The sequence below is a fragment of the Salarias fasciatus genome, chromosome 3, assembly GCF_902148845.1.
Source record: "Salarias fasciatus chromosome 3, fSalaFa1.1, whole genome shotgun sequence".
NCBI classification, from domain to species: Eukaryota; Metazoa; Chordata; class Actinopteri; order Blenniiformes; family Blenniidae; genus Salarias; species Salarias fasciatus.
In genome coordinates, this window is record NC_043747.1 from 25,864,868 (window position 1) to 25,882,946 (window position 18,079).

The window sequence follows — 18,079 nt, forward strand, 5'->3', positions numbered from 1 at the left end:
GATAGTACTTAAAAAATACCTTAAACCCTAACCTGGAACATGAATAAAGAATACAAAAAGGAAAGATGTGAACAATATGATGAAAGGAAGACGATTCAGGAGAGACGTGTCAATGTCTGAACTGGATTTATTACAACAGAACAAAGCTAACGAAGGGAGGTTCCGCGAGCACCAGTCAGCCCTCTTCAGCGCCAGAGTCGGGGTCCCGCTCGGCCCCGGCGGCCTCGTACCGCCAGAGTCTCCGTAAGGCCGACGGCGAGGACGACGCCACGTCGGCCATGTATGACTCAAACGAGCTGCGAGCGCGACAGACGCCCACCATCACCTGGCAGAGAGGGAGAGAGAGAACAGAAAGTCTTGGTAACAAGAACGGTAAACGACAACTCCGTTGCCATGGTAACGGGAGAATGCAACTTTTTGAAAAATAAAAAACCTAGTTTTCTCGGTTGCTGAGTGCAGCAGCCTACCTGAGCGTCCTCCAGCAGAGACCGGTTTCCGGCGTCTCTGGCCGCCTGGCAGCTCTGCAGGAAGTAGTCACAGGCCGTCCGACACCGAGCCTGCAGGCGAGAGAGGCGGCCAATCACTGAGAGGCACACATCAGAGTCTGCTGGGGACGAGGACGGAGGACGGAGGGACAGCAGAGACGTGTGGCGAGCTTCACAGCTGGTGAGGTGCTGTGTGTGTGTGTGTGTGCGTGCGTGTGTGTGTTACCCTGCTGTAGTAGTTGTTTCCCAGGTGCATATAGGTCTCAGCCAGTTGCTCCTGCAGTCCGTTGCTCCGGGTGATTTCGACGACTTCCTCCAAGCACTGGACGGCCTCATCATAGCTCCCCTCACTGATGTCAACACACACACACACGCACACACACACACGCAAAGACAAAAATATGAAAACGAACGGTGAGTGTGTGTGTGTATGTGTGTGTATCCACCTCTCCAGGCACTCAGCGGTCGCCATGCAAGCCTCCAGCAGTCCGTCTGTATCTCCCAGAGTTCCACAGATCTGCATGCAGCTGTTGAAGAACTGGACACACACACTCTCATCACCAAGTCTTCCTCTCTCTCTCTCAGGAGACGTGACGGGGTCAGCCCGGAACCTGTCGGGCTGCGTGGTGGTTCCCTGCGCTCTGATTGGTCCGTCCCAGCTGGAGCGCGGCCTCCGCCTCCAGTCTCTTGTCTCCGACTGAAACAGAGATGAAGAAGTGTTTGGATCTTCATCCTCATCGTCACAGAGGATGAAGTGCTGATGTCCACCGACTCTCCATGACGGCGCCGTGCGCCCGCCGGAGCAGCGCCAGGGCGGCGCCGCAGTCCCCGGAGTCCAGCAGGGCGGCGGCCAGCCGGCTGAAGGTCGTCCACGTCACGCGGCGCAGCCGGAGCTGCAGGGGACCACGGTTCGAGTCCAGATAGCTGTCTCCCAGCTGCTGGAGCAACAGCTCCACCTGCTGCCTCGCACGGTGCAGCTCACCTGAGGGAGGAGGGGGAAGAGCGTGTGTGTGACTCCGGTGTGTGTGTGTGTGTGTGTGTGTGTGTGTGTGTGTGTACCTTGCTTCAGGTACTCCTCACTCAGGCTCAGTTTTCTCTCAGCGGAGCTTCTGGAGCCTTCGTCCTGCTCGGCACCGTGGAGGAAGTGAAGTCTGAGCCAGGCGTCCTCTGGAGCCCAGAGGAGGCGAGCCAGGAGCAGACGCTGCTCGCTCGCCCCTGCACGCACACGCGCGCACACACACACACACACACACACACACACACACACACACACACATAGATTAGAGGACCGCGGCAGCGCCATGTGTCGCTCTGAGGGTGAAGAAGCAGGAGTTCATTACCTCGTTGCCTCCAACGGCCTTGGTGAGGATCACAGCGGAGGAGACCGGGGGGGGCATGCAGCTCACCGTTTGTAACCTAGGCAACCACGAGACCAGGATGAAGGCTGGCGAGATGAAACCCAACTGACTCACTTCCTGCCTCCTCCATGTGTGAGGAGAGCGAGGTGAGAACGCAGGATCTGATTTCCAAACCCTCGCTGAATACACAGTGACATCGAGACCAACACCGGACCAGAAACAGACCGAACACGGACCAGCGCACGGCGAGCAGATCAACACCAGACTGATCTATCCTCCACGGTGGTGGTCGTACCCTCTGAGCAGCCATTGGTCGATGGCGGTGAACGCCAGCACTCTGAGCAGCAGCCAGACGGCGAGCGGGAAGAAGACGAGCGTGAAGGACTGAACGAACAGGTGGAGGCGGACGTGAAACAGAGCACTGGTCAGCTCCTGAAAACACACACACACACACACTGTGAGGTCTCCCAGCTGCACCTGAACGCGCCGCCACATCACTGCACGCTCCGGTTGAGGGCGTCACCTCGGATTTCAGCGACAGCCCGCTGTTGAAGAAGATGAGGGCGACGGCGACGTACGCCACGGTGACCTCCGGCTTCAACGGGCCTGGGAGAGACAGACCAGGGTGTTACAACGCTGGTTACCATGGTAACCGAGGTGACGGCAGGAACCCTGCTTGAGGTCGTTCCATTCATCGTTCTGGTTCTTCACCACAGTTTCGTAGTATAGGAGTCATTTGCATCTTTTTGTTGTCATTTTGCGTCTCTGGGAGGAAGTTTTACCGGTTCGTGCAGTCATGATGCATTTCAATCTCTGCACCAACACACACACACTCAAGCAAGCACACAAAGACAGGTGTGTACAGGTATTCTATGCTATTATGTGCACATAACTCATAACTAGATAGACGGGAAAACACACACTTCATGCCTCTTACAGGTTGACACTTTATAACGTTTCCTGTAATTCTGCGTCTCTGAATGTTTTCCCTCTCATATGATACTGTGTCTCTCTGGAAGAGTTTAAAACCCCCCCTCCAGCAGTTGTCACACTTTTCGCCCCACCTCTGATCCAACAACCTGCCGGAAAACAAGAGTGAAGTACCAGAATCAGTGAGTAAATATGAGAGCTCTGTGTGTGTGTGTTGACACTTCTGCTGAATGCAACGTGTCATTACTGTGCCAGGTATGGATGGACACACACACACACACACACACACACACACACACACACACACAAAGGAGCCCCTGTAAGCTGGAGGTATGTACCTCACAGTTTAAAAAAAACGAGACTCCGTTTAAAAAAACGGAAGTTTTGCATTTTTTTGACATTTAGAACTCGACGCGCATCATTATCAGACTAACTGCAGTATAATCCCAATCACCCAGTGTCACTCGTTATTTCGGCACATCTCGTGTCTACAGAAAAACTCCCACGTGAGGAGAAAGTGCCACATTTTGGATCACTTCTCCGTTCATGTTTGTAATGAGACGTGCGAACGACACAGTGGAAGTGCGTGTTAAAGTTGGTGTGTTGTTCGAATTAAAAAGCAGGAAGGAGAAACAGAATGATGCCGATTTATTAAGTGACTTTAGAAGCATTTAAAACAAATGTGACGTTTTAATCTGAGCGATCAGGTGAAGCCAGAAACCCGGTGTGGATGAAAAATGCGTGAAACTGAGCGGAAGTCTGGTCCGGAGCCGTTCGGGTCAGTACGGAGCTCCGAGCCGCTCACCTCCTCTGACTCCGAAGCTGGGCTGCACTTTGGCGGATAGGATGACCAGCACGATGCCGATGATGAACCACTCCTTCCGTATCACCGCCAGGATGCCCATGGCTCAGCCCCCCGGTCCTCCGGGACGCCACCGGGACTCCTGCGGGACTCCACGCCGGCCCCGCTGTCGCAGCAGGCGGACTGAAGTTTTCTCAACTCCGCCGCTTTCCTCCGCGAATATTTCAACTCCTGACAGCAAGGGGGGGGGAAAAAAAAAAAAAAAAAAAAAAAAACAACACTCACACACAAGCAGAGCAAATCTTCCGGTCACGTGACCCGCTGACGGGCCGTAAACACCGTAAAAAAGACGCAGCAGCAGATTTATGGAAACTACCGTAAAGAACCACGTAGACCAGCGGTGTAAACATAAGGCTCAGACACAAAAAACCGGTCCATGAGAGGTTCAAATGCGGCCCAGGACATGACTAAAATAACGATTACACAATATTACAAAGACACTAGGAATGAGAACGACCTTTACTGAGTACTGACGATAGTACTTAAAAAATACCTTAAACCCTAACCTGGAACATGAATAAAGAATACAAAAAGGAAAGATGTGAACAATATGATGAAAGGAAGACGATTCAGGAGAGACGTGTCAATGTCTGAACTGGATTTATTACAACAGAACAAAGCTAACGAAGGGAGGTTCCGCGAGCACCAGTCAGCCCTCTTCAGCGCCAGAGTCGGGGTCCCGCTCGGCCCCGGCGGCCTCGTACCGCCAGAGTCTCCGTAAGGCCGACGGCGAGGACGACGCCACGTCGGCCATGTATGACTCAAACGAGCTGCGAGCGCGACAGACGCCCACCATCACCTGGCAGAGAGGGAGAGAGAGAACAGAAAGTCTTGGTAACAAGAACGGTAAACGACAACTCCGTTGCCATGGTAACGGGAGAATGCAACTTTTTGAAAAATAAAAAACCTAGTTTTCTCGGTTGCTGAGTGCAGCAGCCTACCTGAGCGTCCTCCAGCAGAGACCGGTTTCCGGCGTCTCTGGCCGCCTGGCAGCTCTGCAGGAAGTAGTCACAGGCCGTCCGACACCGAGCCTGCAGGCGAGAGAGGCGGCCAATCACTGAGAGGCACACATCAGAGTCTGCTGGGGACGAGGACGGAGGACGGAGGGACAGCAGAGACGTGTGGCGAGCTTCACAGCTGGTGAGGTGCTGTGTGTGTGTGTGTGTGCGTGCGTGTGTGTGTTACCCTGCTGTAGTAGTTGTTTCCCAGGTGCATATAGGTCTCAGCCAGTTGCTCCTGCAGTCCGTTGCTCCGGGTGATTTCGACGACTTCCTCCAAGCACTGGACGGCCTCATCATAGCTCCCCTCACTGATGTCAACACACACACACACGCACACACACACACGCAAAGACAAAAATATGAAAACGAACGGTGAGTGTGTGTGTGTATGTGTGTGTATCCACCTCTCCAGGCACTCAGCGGTCGCCATGCAAGCCTCCAGCAGTCCGTCTGTATCTCCCAGAGTTCCACAGATCTGCATGCAGCTGTTGAAGAACTGGACACACACACTCTCATCACCAAGTCTTCCTCTCTCTCTCTCAGGAGACGTGACGGGGTCAGCCCGGAACCTGTCGGGCTGCGTGGTGGTTCCCTGCGCTCTGATTGGTCCGTCCCAGCTGGAGCGCGGCCTCCGCCTCCAGTCTCTTGTCTCCGACTGAAACAGAGATGAAGAAGTGTTTGGATCTTCATCCTCATCGTCACAGAGGATGAAGTGCTGATGTCCACCGACTCTCCATGACGGCGCCGTGCGCCCGCCGGAGCAGCGCCAGGGCGGCGCCGCAGTCCCCGGAGTCCAGCAGGGCGGCGGCCAGCCGGCTGAAGGTCGTCCACGTCACGCGGCGCAGCCGGAGCTGCAGGGGACCACGGTTCGAGTCCAGATAGCTGTCTCCCAGCTGCTGGAGCAACAGCTCCACCTGCTGCCTCGCACGGTGCAGCTCACCTGAGGGAGGAGGGGGAAGAGCGTGTGTGTGACTCCGGTGTGTGTGTGTGTGTGTGTGTGTGTGTGTGTGTGTGTACCTTGCTTCAGGTACTCCTCACTCAGGCTCAGTTTTCTCTCAGCGGAGCTTCTGGAGCCTTCGTCCTGCTCGGCACCGTGGAGGAAGTGAAGTCTGAGCCAGGCGTCCTCTGGAGCCCAGAGGAGGCGAGCCAGGAGCAGACGCTGCTCGCTCGCCCCTGCACGCACACGCGCGCACACACACACACACACACACACACACACACACACACACACACACACACACACACACACACACACACACACACACACACACACACACACGGAGTCACATTAAGCTCTCAACGTTCTCAGGAGTCACAGAACATGTCAGTTTGAACCCAGCACCGGTCCGATCTTCCTCCTCAGCCCGGGTCAGGTGGACCCGGTCCTGATCCAGGTGGACCCGGTCCCGGGTCAGGTGGACCCGGTCCTCCTCCTCGGCCCGGGTCAGGTGTTTCCTGATGAGCTGCAGTTTGTCTGCTTGTTCCTCCAGAGGCGTCTGGGAGCAGAGAGCTGACCCGGGTTCTGCTGCTGCTCTCCGGTCCCGATCAGAACGCAGCAGACTGTAGAGCTCCGTGAAGGACCTGACACACACACACACACACACACACACACACACACACACACACACACACACACACACACACACACACACACACACACACAACAGCTGGGCTCACTGCTCAGTGGAAAGGCTCGTCGGTCGCTGGTTCGTGGACAGACCTGTGGTTTCCCTCCTGCAGCATCTCCACACACACCAGCTGTTTGGGACTGCAGGTCAACCTGCCAGAGGGAGAGGAGGAGCCGCGGTCGCCCCGCAGCATCTTCAAAACAGTGTCCAAACGGCAGGAACACTGACAACAAGGGTTTTTTTTTTAAAGAAAAGTTGTGTTTTTCAGTGGCTTTGAGGGCCGTTGTCATGTAAATGTACAACCAAACCACAACCCGAGATTGTGTTTTGTCTTGATACAGTTGCAGTAAACAGCAACCATTAGTCAACTTTAGCTACTAGTCCACAGATCTGCAACTTTCACGACCAGAAGAAATGTGTTTTTGTACTTTTTGAGGCTTTTTCTGGCAATTTTGACTGTTTTTCCTCTAATCTGATGTGTAAATAAAGGGAAAAATACACAGAATTTTCATGTGAACCGATTACGGGAACTTGAACACATCTTGTTGCCGTAAGGAGTCAGCGCGGTTACCATGGAAACCAAACTCACTGTGCGATTTCTCTCCTGGACATGACGGGAGCGGGTTCATCCGACGGGGACCCGACTTGCCGAGATGCCCTGCCCGTCTTCATCCTGTGACCACACACACACACACACACACACACACACACACACACACACACACACACACACACAATTTAAAGAAATGATGTCCAACATGAGGCCTGCGGACCAAAACCAGTCAGCAAGAGGCTCAAATCTGGACAAACCATCAAGCAAATAGAGAACATTTCACATAAAATATACAATCTTTAAAGCAAATTTCTTAAGAGCAGAGATCACAACCCATCAGTGAGATCCGAGCTGAGACGTTACCTTCGAACCCATGTTGTCAGGGGTAATTTGTAAAAATACCCATAATGCAACAGTTTTGGGGGGATATTTCATTATAATTTGCATCATTAAAATTGGTTTCACATTGACATTGTAATCAATTTTTCTGGTAATTATTTGAATTTCTGAAAAAAACATTGACATCTTTTCACTGCAGTCATTGTACGATGTGTTTATACTTCTGCAGTCAGCATATAACTGTATATTTAGTCAACACACTCATATTTATCTATACATGTACATCTGTGTACTTATACTTCTCCAAATAATATGTAAGTCAGTAATTTCTTTGAACTTTTTCTCCATTTGCTCAGTGGCTGTTGTTCCGATTTGGAGTCTCTGGCAGGCCGGTTATGGACCACAGGCCTTATGTTTGGACACACCTGCTTCAAAACACGGATTAGCCATTCATTTCTAGGTTGTGTTTCTTTGGGGAAGTGATTCAGGGTTAAAACTTTATGAGACTCTGTCATAAGCTGAACAGCACCAGTGGGATTGTTTATGCTTTTTTCCTGCTAAACGGTGAGAAAGCCACTCGGCTCTGATTTAACGCCACCAAAGACCGAACATGATTAAAGAATGCACGTTAAAGCTGTGTTTACTAACCTGTGTCTTTCTGGCGACGGTCAAGTTGCTCTAAACGATGAAAAACTTTCGGAGAAATGAGGAAAAAAATAACTTTTTTTCTGGCAGGCGGGACGTACGTTGCGTCGTCACCATGGCAACGCCGTCACCTCAGGCCGCGTTCCACACCGGAGTGGCAGGTTCTGTCCCAGCGGCCTGGTTCCATTCAGAAAGTCAGAAAATGACCCTGGAAATTCAAATAAAGACACGAAATGACTGTATAACCCCCAAGAACAGTGGACAAAAGAAATAAATTACTGAAATAAGAGACGACAAAACAACAACAAAAAGACATAACAGCAAGTAATGCACAAAAAAGAAACACACTCACAACAAAGCCACGTAAAAAGTCCAAAAAGTAATTTTAAAATCTTTAAAAATCCACAAAAGAGCTGCAAAGGCATGAAATAACTAACAATACACTCTCACAACAGAAACATACAAAATACACAAAACAACTAGACAACTGCAAAGATGCAAATAATAATAATATTGAAAAAAAATCACCAAAATGATAGAGACTGACACATGTTCTTCATGAAGGTTTTCTTTGACTTGTAGATGGGATGGAAACTGTGGTTGTGGTAGATGGATGGATGGATGTACCCCATCCCTTCAAAGGCTTTCTAATAAAGCTTCACAGTGGAAATCGGCAGCAGCTGAGGACTTGTTTCCTCCTCGGAGAGGGTCTGAGCTCGTTTCTTCTCTTTCCAATTAGTTTCCAGTGTAATTTGTTCGTGAACGTGGAGGCTTTTGAAGAGCGAAGTGAGAATTAAACCTGGTGGGTTTGACGATGCCTCCACCAGTGGAAACTAATGAAACCAGCGGCTGCTGTTGGTGGTCGACGCGTGTGATCTCTCCAGCGAAGTCAGAAAGTAGAGCAATAAAAGTAATTTGATCAGAGCAATAAATCTGCTTGGTTACACTCCTTATCACGCCTTCTGTTTCAGCTTTCACAAATACAAGACAAAGTCTTTCTGCTGTTTAGGAGGTAATTAGCCTCAAAAAGGACATGAAACACCAGCAGAGCTTTCAAACACAAAACACAGTGAAAAACATGAGTGACAGAGTGAAATACATGTATGAAAGGATGAAATACATTTGTGACAGAGTGAAATCTGTGATATCCGTGCATGGTTGAAGTCACGTAGGGCCCAGGGCCTTTGTCCGTTCATCTCTGTAACAAATAAACACACACGCACGCACGAACACACACACGTACACACACACACACATGCGCGGTGATAAAGATAACAGGCACTTCTCGTCACTGCTCAGGCTGAACTGAGCCCCAGAAAACACCTCAGGGTTCCAGACAGTTACATCAGCTGTTCATGAAAAAGACCTACTTCCTGTTCACTCGACAACATTTCAAACCAAAACTGATTTTCAGAATCTTGTTGTGAAAACACCAAAGCGATGTGTTTTGACTTGACTCGCTGAAGCACGTGGCTTTACAGAGTTTGTCTTGGGCTTCCTTTGGATCAACAGCTGTTTCCTGCTGCCGGAGCTCCAGATGTTTGCTGGTAAACCGGCTCTTTGTTGAAAACCGTAAACTCTGTCTGGAGTCTGGCATCACGCCGCAGTCACTCCGTTTACAGCCCGGCACCAGAAAACCAACCGGCTCCCGGAGTCCGTAAAAGTTCAGAGTGAGTCTCGACTCGGCCGTGTTTATGAGATGTTCCACTGTAGCTGAGGGGGGCCATGGGGGTGGAGGGTGGAGGGGTGGGGGGGTGTTGAGTGGCAGAAACCATTCCCAGCTATCTGACGGAGTCACGGAGGGAGGAGGCAGGGAGTAAAACTCTGCTCCATCAGTCAGACTCCAGCAGAGAGAGGAGCGGAGAGCGCACGTCCTCTCTGGCTGGAGCCGAACCCGAACCCTCCCCAGGAATCTGAGACACCACAGAAGAAGAACCAGACAGGTGAGAGGAGGACAGACCTCCAGCTGCTACTGCTACTCTGAGAGATCTAGGCAGGAACTCAAATTCTATGACTGAGAGGAGGGGAATATGAATAACTGTATCATCGCTGTACGACTGTATATTTATGTGTGTGTTTTGGATGCACTGTGTGAAAGAATGTGGATGAGAGATGAATATAAAATTACATTGCAAAAAAATAAAAATAATTGCCACTTTCAACATATTTTATACAGTGGAAAATATAAACATGAAATTTTATATTTGGGAATGTATTGCCTAATGTATTGCATGATGTTTTCAGTTAAAATGAAATCAATTTTTGTTTGTAAAGGTGTTTCAAAAAAATGGATAATTATCTAATTTGATTATTGAATATAGGAAAAGTGGTACGGTTTAATAACCTGGACTTCATTCTATCATTTTCAGGCATGTTGAATTAGATGTGATGAGTATAGGTTTGTGTACACCTGGATACAGATTATTTTGTGTAAATGTATTTTCATAAAATATATAATAGTTTTTATAGAGTACTTACAATAGGTTTCAAATATGTGTATGTACATACAGATGTACGTATTTACTCTGTATACACATGTGACTTACATATGTGTAAATAGGTGAATATATGCAGATAAATTCAAATTCTGATGACATTTTTCCTCTTCTTTAGGAAATATCTATACTTTGAATATATCTGAATTTGATAACTGAGTAAGTAAGTAAGTAAGTAAGTAAGTAAGCTTTATTTGTATAGCACTTTTCCCAGACCAGGGTCACAAAGTGCTTCACATAAAAATAATCTGTACAAAATAGAAAATACAAAATACAATCACTAAAATAACAAATATGCAAGATAAAACAGTACCATGCAGGCCAGATAACAAATAGATATACAAGATAAAAAACAGTACCATACAGGCTAAAAGGCTTGTTCAAAGAAAAAGGTCTTTAGCTGCTTTTTAAAAGAATCAACATTGTCCAGAGACCTGAGCGAGCAGGGAAGCTCATTCCAAAGACGCGGTGCCACTGCCTTAAATGATCTATCCCCACGAGTTTTGAAACATGTGCGGGGAACCATTAACAAGTTTTGGTTGGAGGACCTCAAGCAGCGAATGGAAACATAGGGCTGGATCAGGCCCCTGATGTAATCCGGTGCCTGCCCGTGCAGAGCCCGAAACGTCAAACCAAGATTTTAAAATTCATCCTAAATGAAACGGGGAGCCAGTGTAGGTCCCTGAGAATGGGACTTATATGGGCTCTCCTACGAGTGCAGGTCAGGAGCCGTGCAGCAGAATTCTGGACTACTTGAAGGCGCGCCAGTTCTTTTTTGTTGAGACAGGTGAACAGGCTGTTACAATAGTCGAGGCGAGATGAGACAAACGCATGTACAGTCAACTCCAACTCTTTGAAGGACACCATTTTGCGAAGTTTAGCTATATTCCGAATTTGGAAGAAGCAGTTTTTCACAAGCTGATTGGTGTGGTGTTCCAAGGACATTCCTTTAACAAAAATAACACCCAGATTTCTTAGGCTGCCTTTAACTGAACAGTTCAGGTCACTAAGATGGTGTAGATACATAAGCAAGGTTAAACAAACCCAAATAATGCCAAAAAAAGAGATGCAGTTATGATTAAATTGATTTTCTCATTCAAAACTAGAACAAGTGCAGCGACAGCACTTTTCACTTTATCTACTTCCCGATACGGCACACAGCTGGACAGGAGGCTGTTGTTGTACCAACTATCTTTATCCCCCTCTTGTTATTTTGGCCTCTGGCCCGTTCTGAACCAGATGCCTTCGTAAAAACTGCAATGTAAACAGTCAAACACAACTTTCCCTCAAAGTGAAGGTAGCATAAGTTAAAGTTGCTTTAATTTATCACCCGTTAAATGAGATGAATCTGTGGAACCTCAGAGAGTTTGTTTGTTCCTGAGGACGTCCATATTTGATAAGTTTGGTTCTAAACTCGAAGCCGACCGCTGCGTCACGATATTATGCCTGTTCTAGAGCTCTGTTTTCAGGAAACATCTGAACCGATGTGTTCCCGGAGGTGATGCCTGCTTGTTTTTTCACTCTGCAGAACAGATTTGTCAGCAACGACTCAACTGCTTCCCTCCAACCAGATCCTGGAAAATATTCTGGAGGAAGAGCATCGACCTGATTGGTTCTAGGATCTCACAGACATCCAGAATCCAACAAAGCTCTAGAATAGACTTTGTATGAAAACACAGTTCTGGAAAAGGTCTTGAACTACTGTGGACTTAAGAATCTATACTTTTTTTTTTTTTTAATAAAGAATTAATTTGTGATCGAAACCAAGTTCCCTGACCACTGTAGGCTCTAGAATCAGATAAAGTTTAAAGAACTAAACAGGGTTCCGAGTCAGCTCCAGAACCACGGTGGGTTCTGTAGTCAGAGCATGTTCCACAATACTGACGGAATTGAATCAAGGCTCCAGGTAAAGTTCTTGAATTGAATCAGTTTGGAGTTTGTAGTCAGAACAGGTTCTACATAACATTCTGTGGTCGAATAAGGTTCAGAACTTGGATCCAGAATCACAGCAGGTTCTGGAAAACCTTCTGAATTCAAGTCATTTTTGGTTAGAAGCACTTTGGGTTCAAGAAACAGTTAATTTCCTCCAGGATCAAAGCTTTGTTCTAAGTTTTTTGTTAAAGTCTTCTGGAAAGCTCGGGATGGTTTCAGGAGTCAGGGTAGTGGATCTGGTGAGAGGCTTTGGTCTCAGAGATGGTTCTAGAAGGAGTCCCGGTCCGCCCTCCACCTCCCACTTGTTCGCCCTGCTGCTGGTCGTCGGCTTTTTGGTGTTTGTCGATCCAGTCGGCTGCTACAGCAACTCCACCTCCGAGCCGTCCCCACCTGACCTGATGATGTCGGACTCGGCTGACTTCTACGGCAGCGACCCGCCTCTGGGACTGGAGCCGGGTCACCGCGCCCCAAACGGCGCCTCGCATCTGCTGCTGCTGCAAGAGACCGCCGACGAGCCCCCGGAGTCCCCGGGGACCGGACCGGAAAAGCTGAGACCTTCAAGCAAGCTCAAACACAAACATGAGCGGAAACCTCCGTCTCACCGGTCCCTGTCCAACACGTCGGCGGGGGGCCACGGCAGTTCGCCCCCCACCTGCGTGCAGGACACGTCCATAAAGACAGTCTTCAAGTACATCAACACGGTGATGTCCTGCGTGATCTTCGCCGTGGGGATCATCGGGAACGGCACCCTGCTACGGATCATCTGCCAGAACAGATCCATGAGGAACGGACCCAACGCCCTGATCGCCAGCCTGGCCCTGGGGGACCTGATCTACATCGCAATCGATCGACCCATCAACATCTACAAGGTAGACCGTCCGTTCTAGAGCGCCAGTGTGGAGCCACGGTGTTCCAGGAGTGCTGAGCACTGCGCTGATAATCAAGTCGAAAATAAACTGCTGATAGTGATAACACACACACACACACACACTGCTGCACTGAGAACTCGTTGCTTTGTGTGTGCAGCTCCTGGCGATGCAGTGGCCGTTCGCCGACAGCTCGCTGGGTCTGTTCCTCTGCAAGCTGTTCCCCTTCCTGCAGAAGGCGTCGGTCGGCATCACCGTCCTCAACCTGTGCGCCCTGAGCGTGGACCGGTAACGCAGCGCCACAACCCCACCTGTTACACCTGTTTGCTGCTTGAGCTTGAACATCAACGCGCCGCCTCGTGGTTGCAGGTACCGCGCCGTGGCGTCCTGGTCCCGGGTGCAGGGGAACGGCGTTCCCATGGCGACGGCCGTGGAGATTGTGGCGATCTGGGTGCTGTCCATGCTGCTGGCCGTGCCGGAAGCCGTCGGCTTCAACATGGTCAACTTCGAGTACAAGAACGTGACCATGAGGACGTGCATGCTGCAGGCCAACACGCCCTTCATGACTGTGAGTGTGTGTATGTGTGTGTGTGTGTGTGTGTGTGTGTGTGTGTGTGTGTGTGTGTGTGGTCTCTACGTGAACCACACAAATCCAAACTATACCAGTCGCAGCTGGTGGCGAGGGGCGCCGGCGGCGGGAGCGCTTGTTTTGTCCGCCTACACCGCGAGTGGCAGGCGGTTCACTTCCGCATTGGCGGGAGCGCTCGTTTCCACACCCGCGCATTCCAGGCGGGCAGTGTTGAAGAAAGCAGTTTATTAAAAATAACCATGGCCTACCTGTTGTGTTGTCTGGAATGCGCCTGGAATGCGAGGGTGTGGAAACCAGCGCTCCCGCCAGTGCGGAAGAGAACTAATGCCGCTCGCCACTCGCAGTGCAGGCGGACAAAACAAGCGATCCCGCCACCGGCGCCCCTCGCCACCAGCCGCGACTGAACTATACAAATGTTAAACTTTTAAAGGTGCCACAGAGACTGAGGAGCTTCGTTATGTGGTTGCTGTGTCAACTGTTCCTGTTTCCATGGCAACGTTTCAAGTGTGAAGGAATCGCTAGTCTCTCAAGGAAGCTAGCCATCACGCTAAAGCGGAGCAGAGCTTCCTCCATCAACACGGAGCCCCGAGTGTTTTCATAAAGTGTCGTTTCGGCCCAGTTACATGGCTATAGAAGCCAGGTGTTTTCAAAAGTTGTGCTTTCCGTGGCATCGAGCGCCGTTGTCGTGTAAACACACCCTGGCTGTGTGTGAGCGGGGTAAATGAGCCGCTGGGTAAATTCCCATCATCTTTTTGTTGATGTTTCTGGACGGGGGCTTCGTCGTTCAGATGGTTTATGATTTCTCTTCCTGTTTACGCCTCCGGGTCACGACTGGACCAAACAACCGCTCTTTACAGTCTGAACCCAGGTCAGCTCGGCCGCCAGCAATCTGTCCGTTCAGCAGCGGCTTGGAATGTAAATTATCCGTTTAATAACTTGCTGCTGACGTGAGGAGGAACATACAGTACGCTGCGGTTTGTCACGATGCTTGTTTCCGTGTGTGTGAACACATCCAGGGGAAAGATGTGAAGAATTAGGACACTGTGCTGAGGAAACTACTCGAAGGTGGAACTTCTTGGAAACGCTTGCGCTCCATTGTGGTAGATGACAGAATCTCTGATGCTGGTCTTTCTTCTGGTCTTGGCCCTGGTCTCCACAGTCAATGTAAACAGCTGCTCTGCACCTGCTCAGCAGATGGACAATAGGAACAAGCGTCCTGACTCCCAGTCCAACAACCAAAAGACAACAACAACGGGCAACATGCCAGCTACGTTGTTTTCAGTGTTTTATGCCATAAATAGAAACATTTTCTGAAACAAAAACACTGTGTGTTCACCTGAAATGTTGTCTTGTAAACGATCCTGACATTTGGGGGAAGGTTCTACTGCTCCACAGATGTTTGACTGACAGGAAGTCATGTAGAGGGTGACGAGTTCATCCAAATTTTTGGATGAACTCTTGTGAAAATTTCTTTTTAAAATATTGTCTGTTTTTCTGAATTAACCACATGAATATAAACTTTTGGTGAATTCAGGAAAACAGATGTTTTTTTCCATTGTAAATTTTTTTTTACTAATCAATAAATGTGTTAATTCAGAAAAACAGGGATTTTTTTTGTAATTTCTTTTAAAAATAAATTATAAAAAACTGGGTAATTCAGAAAACTTAATTTTTTGTGAATTAAAATTTTTTTTAAAAATGGGGGATTCAGAAAAACATTTTTTGCATTTTTTTAACATAAATTATCAAAAAATTGGCTAATACAGAAAAACTTCAATTTTTGTGATTTAGTTCAAAAAATATTTTAAAAAATGAAGGGATTCAGAGAAAACATTTTCTTTTAAATTTTATTTTCAAAATAAATTATGAAAAGAAGGATAATTCAGAAAAAACAGCCTGCTGTTTCTGTGTGTAATTGATGTTTTCTGGTATTTCCAATCTAATTATCTTAATAATTCAGAGAAAATTAAACATTGAAACGGAATATTTTTGTCAATACGCTTCCATCAGGACACTGAATAGAGAGTAGAGGTCGGCTTTACTGCTTAATGAGGAAGAAGGGACGAGGCGGGGACAGGCTTCATGGGACTGAAAACCCGATGGTGACCACTCGGAGGCCTCGGAGGCCTTCAGAAGAGGTTCTGAACCGGTCTGTTCCTGTTCCAGTTCTATCGGGACGCGAAGGACTGGTGGCTGTTCGGATTCTACTTCTGCGTGCCCCTGGTCTGCTCGGCGGTCTTCTACGGCCTGATGACCGGCGAGATGCTGCGGCACGAGAAGGGCAGTCTGAGGATCTCGCTCAGCGAACACCTCAAACAGGTAAACGCTCGCGGGGATCCGGGGTTTCGACAGGAAACGCAAGGTTCTCACCGTTCCGCCGTCGTGCCGTCCAGCGCAGGGAGGTGGCCAAGGCCGTGTTCTGCCTGGTGCTGATCTTCGCCCTGTGCTGGTTCCCTCTTCACCTGAGCCGCCTGCTGAAGAGAACCGTCTACCGGGAGCACGACGCCGGCCGCTGCCAGCTGCTCAAGTACCGACCCGCCCTCGCTCAATCCGGTTGAACCCGGTCCGGCGCCAGAAGACTTCACGCTTCACTTCTCACTGTCGTTGCAGCTTCCTGCTGGTCCTGGACTACTTCAGCATCAACATGGCCACCATCAACTCCTGCATCAATCCCATCATCCTCTTCTTCGTCTCAAAGAAATTCAAGCACTGCTTCAAGGTAAGACAGAGAGACGAAGAGAGGAGGAGGGGGCGGGTGTTCGGCGGACAGTGTCTCTCCGACATGAGTGGGTCGGGGGGTCGGGGGGTCGAGGGGGGGGCGTGAGACCCTGATACAGCTCCAACGTTCTAAACTTGGAGAGGTCGTGACCTCTGATAAGAGGCTGCTGGGAATCCGACACGTTCGCCCCGAGAGGCCACTTCAGGCTTATCTCGGGAAGTTTGAGCAGAAATGTAGCAGGAGCGTGGGTTTGAATCTCCTTTCATGGTCGTGGAGGCTGAAATAGCGACAATTAGATTTAAAAAAAAAACAGAAAAACAAGTGAGAATATGATTGAGAAAATGAAATGTAGTCATAACGTACCTTGAATATTCTCTGAAGACACGGGGACCGGAGGTGTGTGTTGACGCCTCCCGTCTGTCTCCCCAGTCCTGCCTGTGCTGCTGGTGTTCGTCCGGCTCTCTGTCCAACAGCCTGCTGCCGCTGCACCACGGCACCAGCCAGTACAAACACACCGAGCACTGACGGAGCGCCGCCCTGCTGGACCGCAGCAGCTCCACACCGCAACCACACGCTGGTCCGGGACGACTCTTCTTCACCGTCCTTTCACAATAAAAGCTGTAAATTATTTGTCAAACTGCTCTCCAGTTCTGTTTTTATCTCCGCTTTCATGTATTTGTCCACACTTCTGAGCAATTATTATAACAGTATTATTAATTGCTTCTAAACTGTATTTGTAATTAAATTGTTTTTGTAATTGTACTAATAATTGAGAAAAATTTTATATTTTTGTCATCACCAATGTTGTTCACACATTAATGTTTTTAATATATTTCAATTTATTCTTGAGTCTACAGTTGCATTTTAAAATTTTGACTATGCTAAAAGAATAAACAGGTCAGCTTGAATGTAATATGTTCAAAGACTTTTCATAATTAAAGTCATAATTACATGCAAAGCTTGCGTTATTTAACATACAATACAATGACTTGTGGCGGCCAAGAGTTCATAGCGACGTCGCTTTTTGATCCTTCGATGTCGGCTCTTCCTATCATTGTGAAGCAGAATTCACCAAGCGTTGGATTGTTCACCCACTAATAGGGAACGTGAGCTGGGTTTAGACCGTCGTGAGACAGGTTAGTTTTACCCTGCTGATGATGTGTTGTTGCAGTAGTAATCCTGTTTGTTGGTTTGTTGGGATGAAATAACATCAAATGGCTGTTTAATTTCAACTTAATACTGAATTCAAACACTCTTTATGGATGAATCATATCCACAAGTTTTTTTTTTGTTAAGCAAAATTACATTTTGATTGTCCTAAGAAGCTGCATGTGTGTGTATACACATATAGGTCTATTTACACTTATTGACATGACTTTGATTTCTTAGTTAAAGGTTTTCCTATATACTAGTGACGTTCTTTTCAGTCACTCTCTCCATTTCTTTGAAATGATCGAAGACGTGAGAACAAAAGACAGTTCATCATCACGCATATTATGATTCTTTTATTGACCCAACACCAATCACAGAATAATAATAACTGTAACAATGCACTAGCTTTATATTGCACTTTTCTGTATACCTTTACAGTAGCTTTAAAATTGCATTACTCATTAATTCCATTCTTGGACATGACAATCTGTGTGTATAATACTTAAATATACTAATATATATAAT

The 18,079-nt window shown here is 48.3% G+C and overlaps 3 protein-coding genes across 6 annotated transcripts; 1 reads left to right on the forward strand and 2 right to left on the reverse strand.

The window, feature by feature from the left end:
- Positions 1-109: 109 nt before the first annotated feature.
- Positions 110-3,803, reverse strand: LOC115381428 (uncharacterized). 3 transcript variants are annotated; one of them, XM_030082805.1, is made up of 10 exons: positions 2,367-2,443; positions 2,139-2,275; positions 1,826-1,901; positions 1,545-1,700; positions 1,258-1,467; positions 1,097-1,182; positions 932-1,023; positions 712-835; positions 468-557; positions 110-325 (listed from the first exon to the last, which is right to left on the reverse strand). In XM_030082805.1, the coding sequence occupies exons 2-10, from the start codon at positions 2,151-2,153 to the stop codon at positions 176-178; spliced, it is 999 nt and encodes a 332-aa protein (XP_029938665.1). In that variant the 5' UTR covers positions 2,154-2,275; positions 2,367-2,443; the 3' UTR covers positions 110-175. The 3 variants fall into 3 exon arrangements, 2 of the variants coding, with proteins under 2 accessions (XP_029938665.1, XP_029938656.1); XM_030082796.1 differs by having other exon boundaries at positions 712-1,023; XR_003930423.1 differs by lacking the exons at positions 110-325; positions 468-557 and adding an exon at positions 3,579-3,803 and having other exon boundaries at positions 779-835; positions 932-1,467; positions 2,367-2,449.
- Positions 3,804-4,218: 415 nt separating this feature from the next.
- On the reverse strand, positions 4,219-6,914 carry LOC115381724 (uncharacterized). Of its 2 annotated transcripts, XM_030083298.1 has the most exons (8): positions 6,854-6,914; positions 6,357-6,416; positions 5,654-6,217; positions 5,367-5,576; positions 5,206-5,291; positions 4,821-5,132; positions 4,577-4,666; positions 4,219-4,434 (listed from the first exon to the last, which is right to left on the reverse strand). In XM_030083298.1, exons 4-8 carry the CDS (start codon positions 5,371-5,373, stop codon positions 4,285-4,287), a joined length of 645 nt encoding a protein of 214 aa, XP_029939158.1. In that variant the 5' UTR covers positions 5,374-5,576; positions 5,654-6,217; positions 6,357-6,416; positions 6,854-6,914; the 3' UTR covers positions 4,219-4,284. The 2 variants fall into 2 exon arrangements, with proteins under 2 accessions (XP_029939158.1, XP_029939167.1); XM_030083307.1 differs by lacking the exons at positions 6,357-6,416; positions 6,854-6,914 and having other exon boundaries at positions 4,821-4,944; positions 5,041-5,132; positions 5,654-6,196.
- A 2,742-nt stretch (positions 6,915-9,656) lies between these two features.
- On the forward strand, positions 9,657-17,204 carry LOC115381347 (endothelin receptor type B-like). Its single transcript, XM_030082649.1, has 8 exons — positions 9,657-9,744; positions 11,825-13,097; positions 13,255-13,382; positions 13,464-13,662; positions 15,850-16,002; positions 16,077-16,210; positions 16,294-16,402; positions 16,832-17,204. The coding sequence occupies exons 2-8, from the start codon at positions 12,438-12,440 to the stop codon at positions 16,925-16,927; spliced, it is 1,479 nt and encodes a 492-aa protein (XP_029938509.1). The 5' UTR covers positions 9,657-9,744; positions 11,825-12,437; the 3' UTR covers positions 16,928-17,204.
- Positions 17,205-18,079: the final 875 nt, after the last annotated feature.

Bases quoted from the DNA above. Each gene is read 5' to 3' on its own strand.
- LOC115381428 (XM_030082796.1), bottom strand. The intron at 1,183-1,257 runs GTCGGTGGACAT...TCTCTGTTTCAG, and splicing joins GCACGGCGCCGTCATGGAGA to TCGGAGACAAGAGACTGGAG. The intron at 1,024-1,096 runs GTTCCGGGCTGA...GTGTGTGTCCAG, and splicing joins ACCACCACGCAGCCCGACAG to TTCTTCAACAGCTGCATGCA.
- LOC115381724 (XM_030083298.1), bottom strand. The intron at 4,667-4,820 runs GTAACACACACA...TCTCGCCTGCAG, and splicing joins GAAACAACTACTACAGCAGG to GCTCGGTGTCGGACGGCCTG. The intron at 4,435-4,576 runs GTAGGCTGCTGC...CCTCTCTGCCAG, and splicing joins CTCTGCTGGAGGACGCTCAG to GTGATGGTGGGCGTCTGTCG.
- LOC115381347 (XM_030082649.1), top strand. From the start codon at position 12,438: ATGGTTTCAGGAGTCAGGGTAGTGGATCTGGTGAGAGGCTTTGGTCTC. The intron at 13,098-13,254 runs GTAGACCGTCCG...TTGTGTGTGCAG, and splicing joins GACCCATCAACATCTACAAG to CTCCTGGCGATGCAGTGGCC. The intron at 16,003-16,076 runs GTAAACGCTCGC...CGTGCCGTCCAG, and splicing joins TCAGCGAACACCTCAAACAG to CGCAGGGAGGTGGCCAAGGC.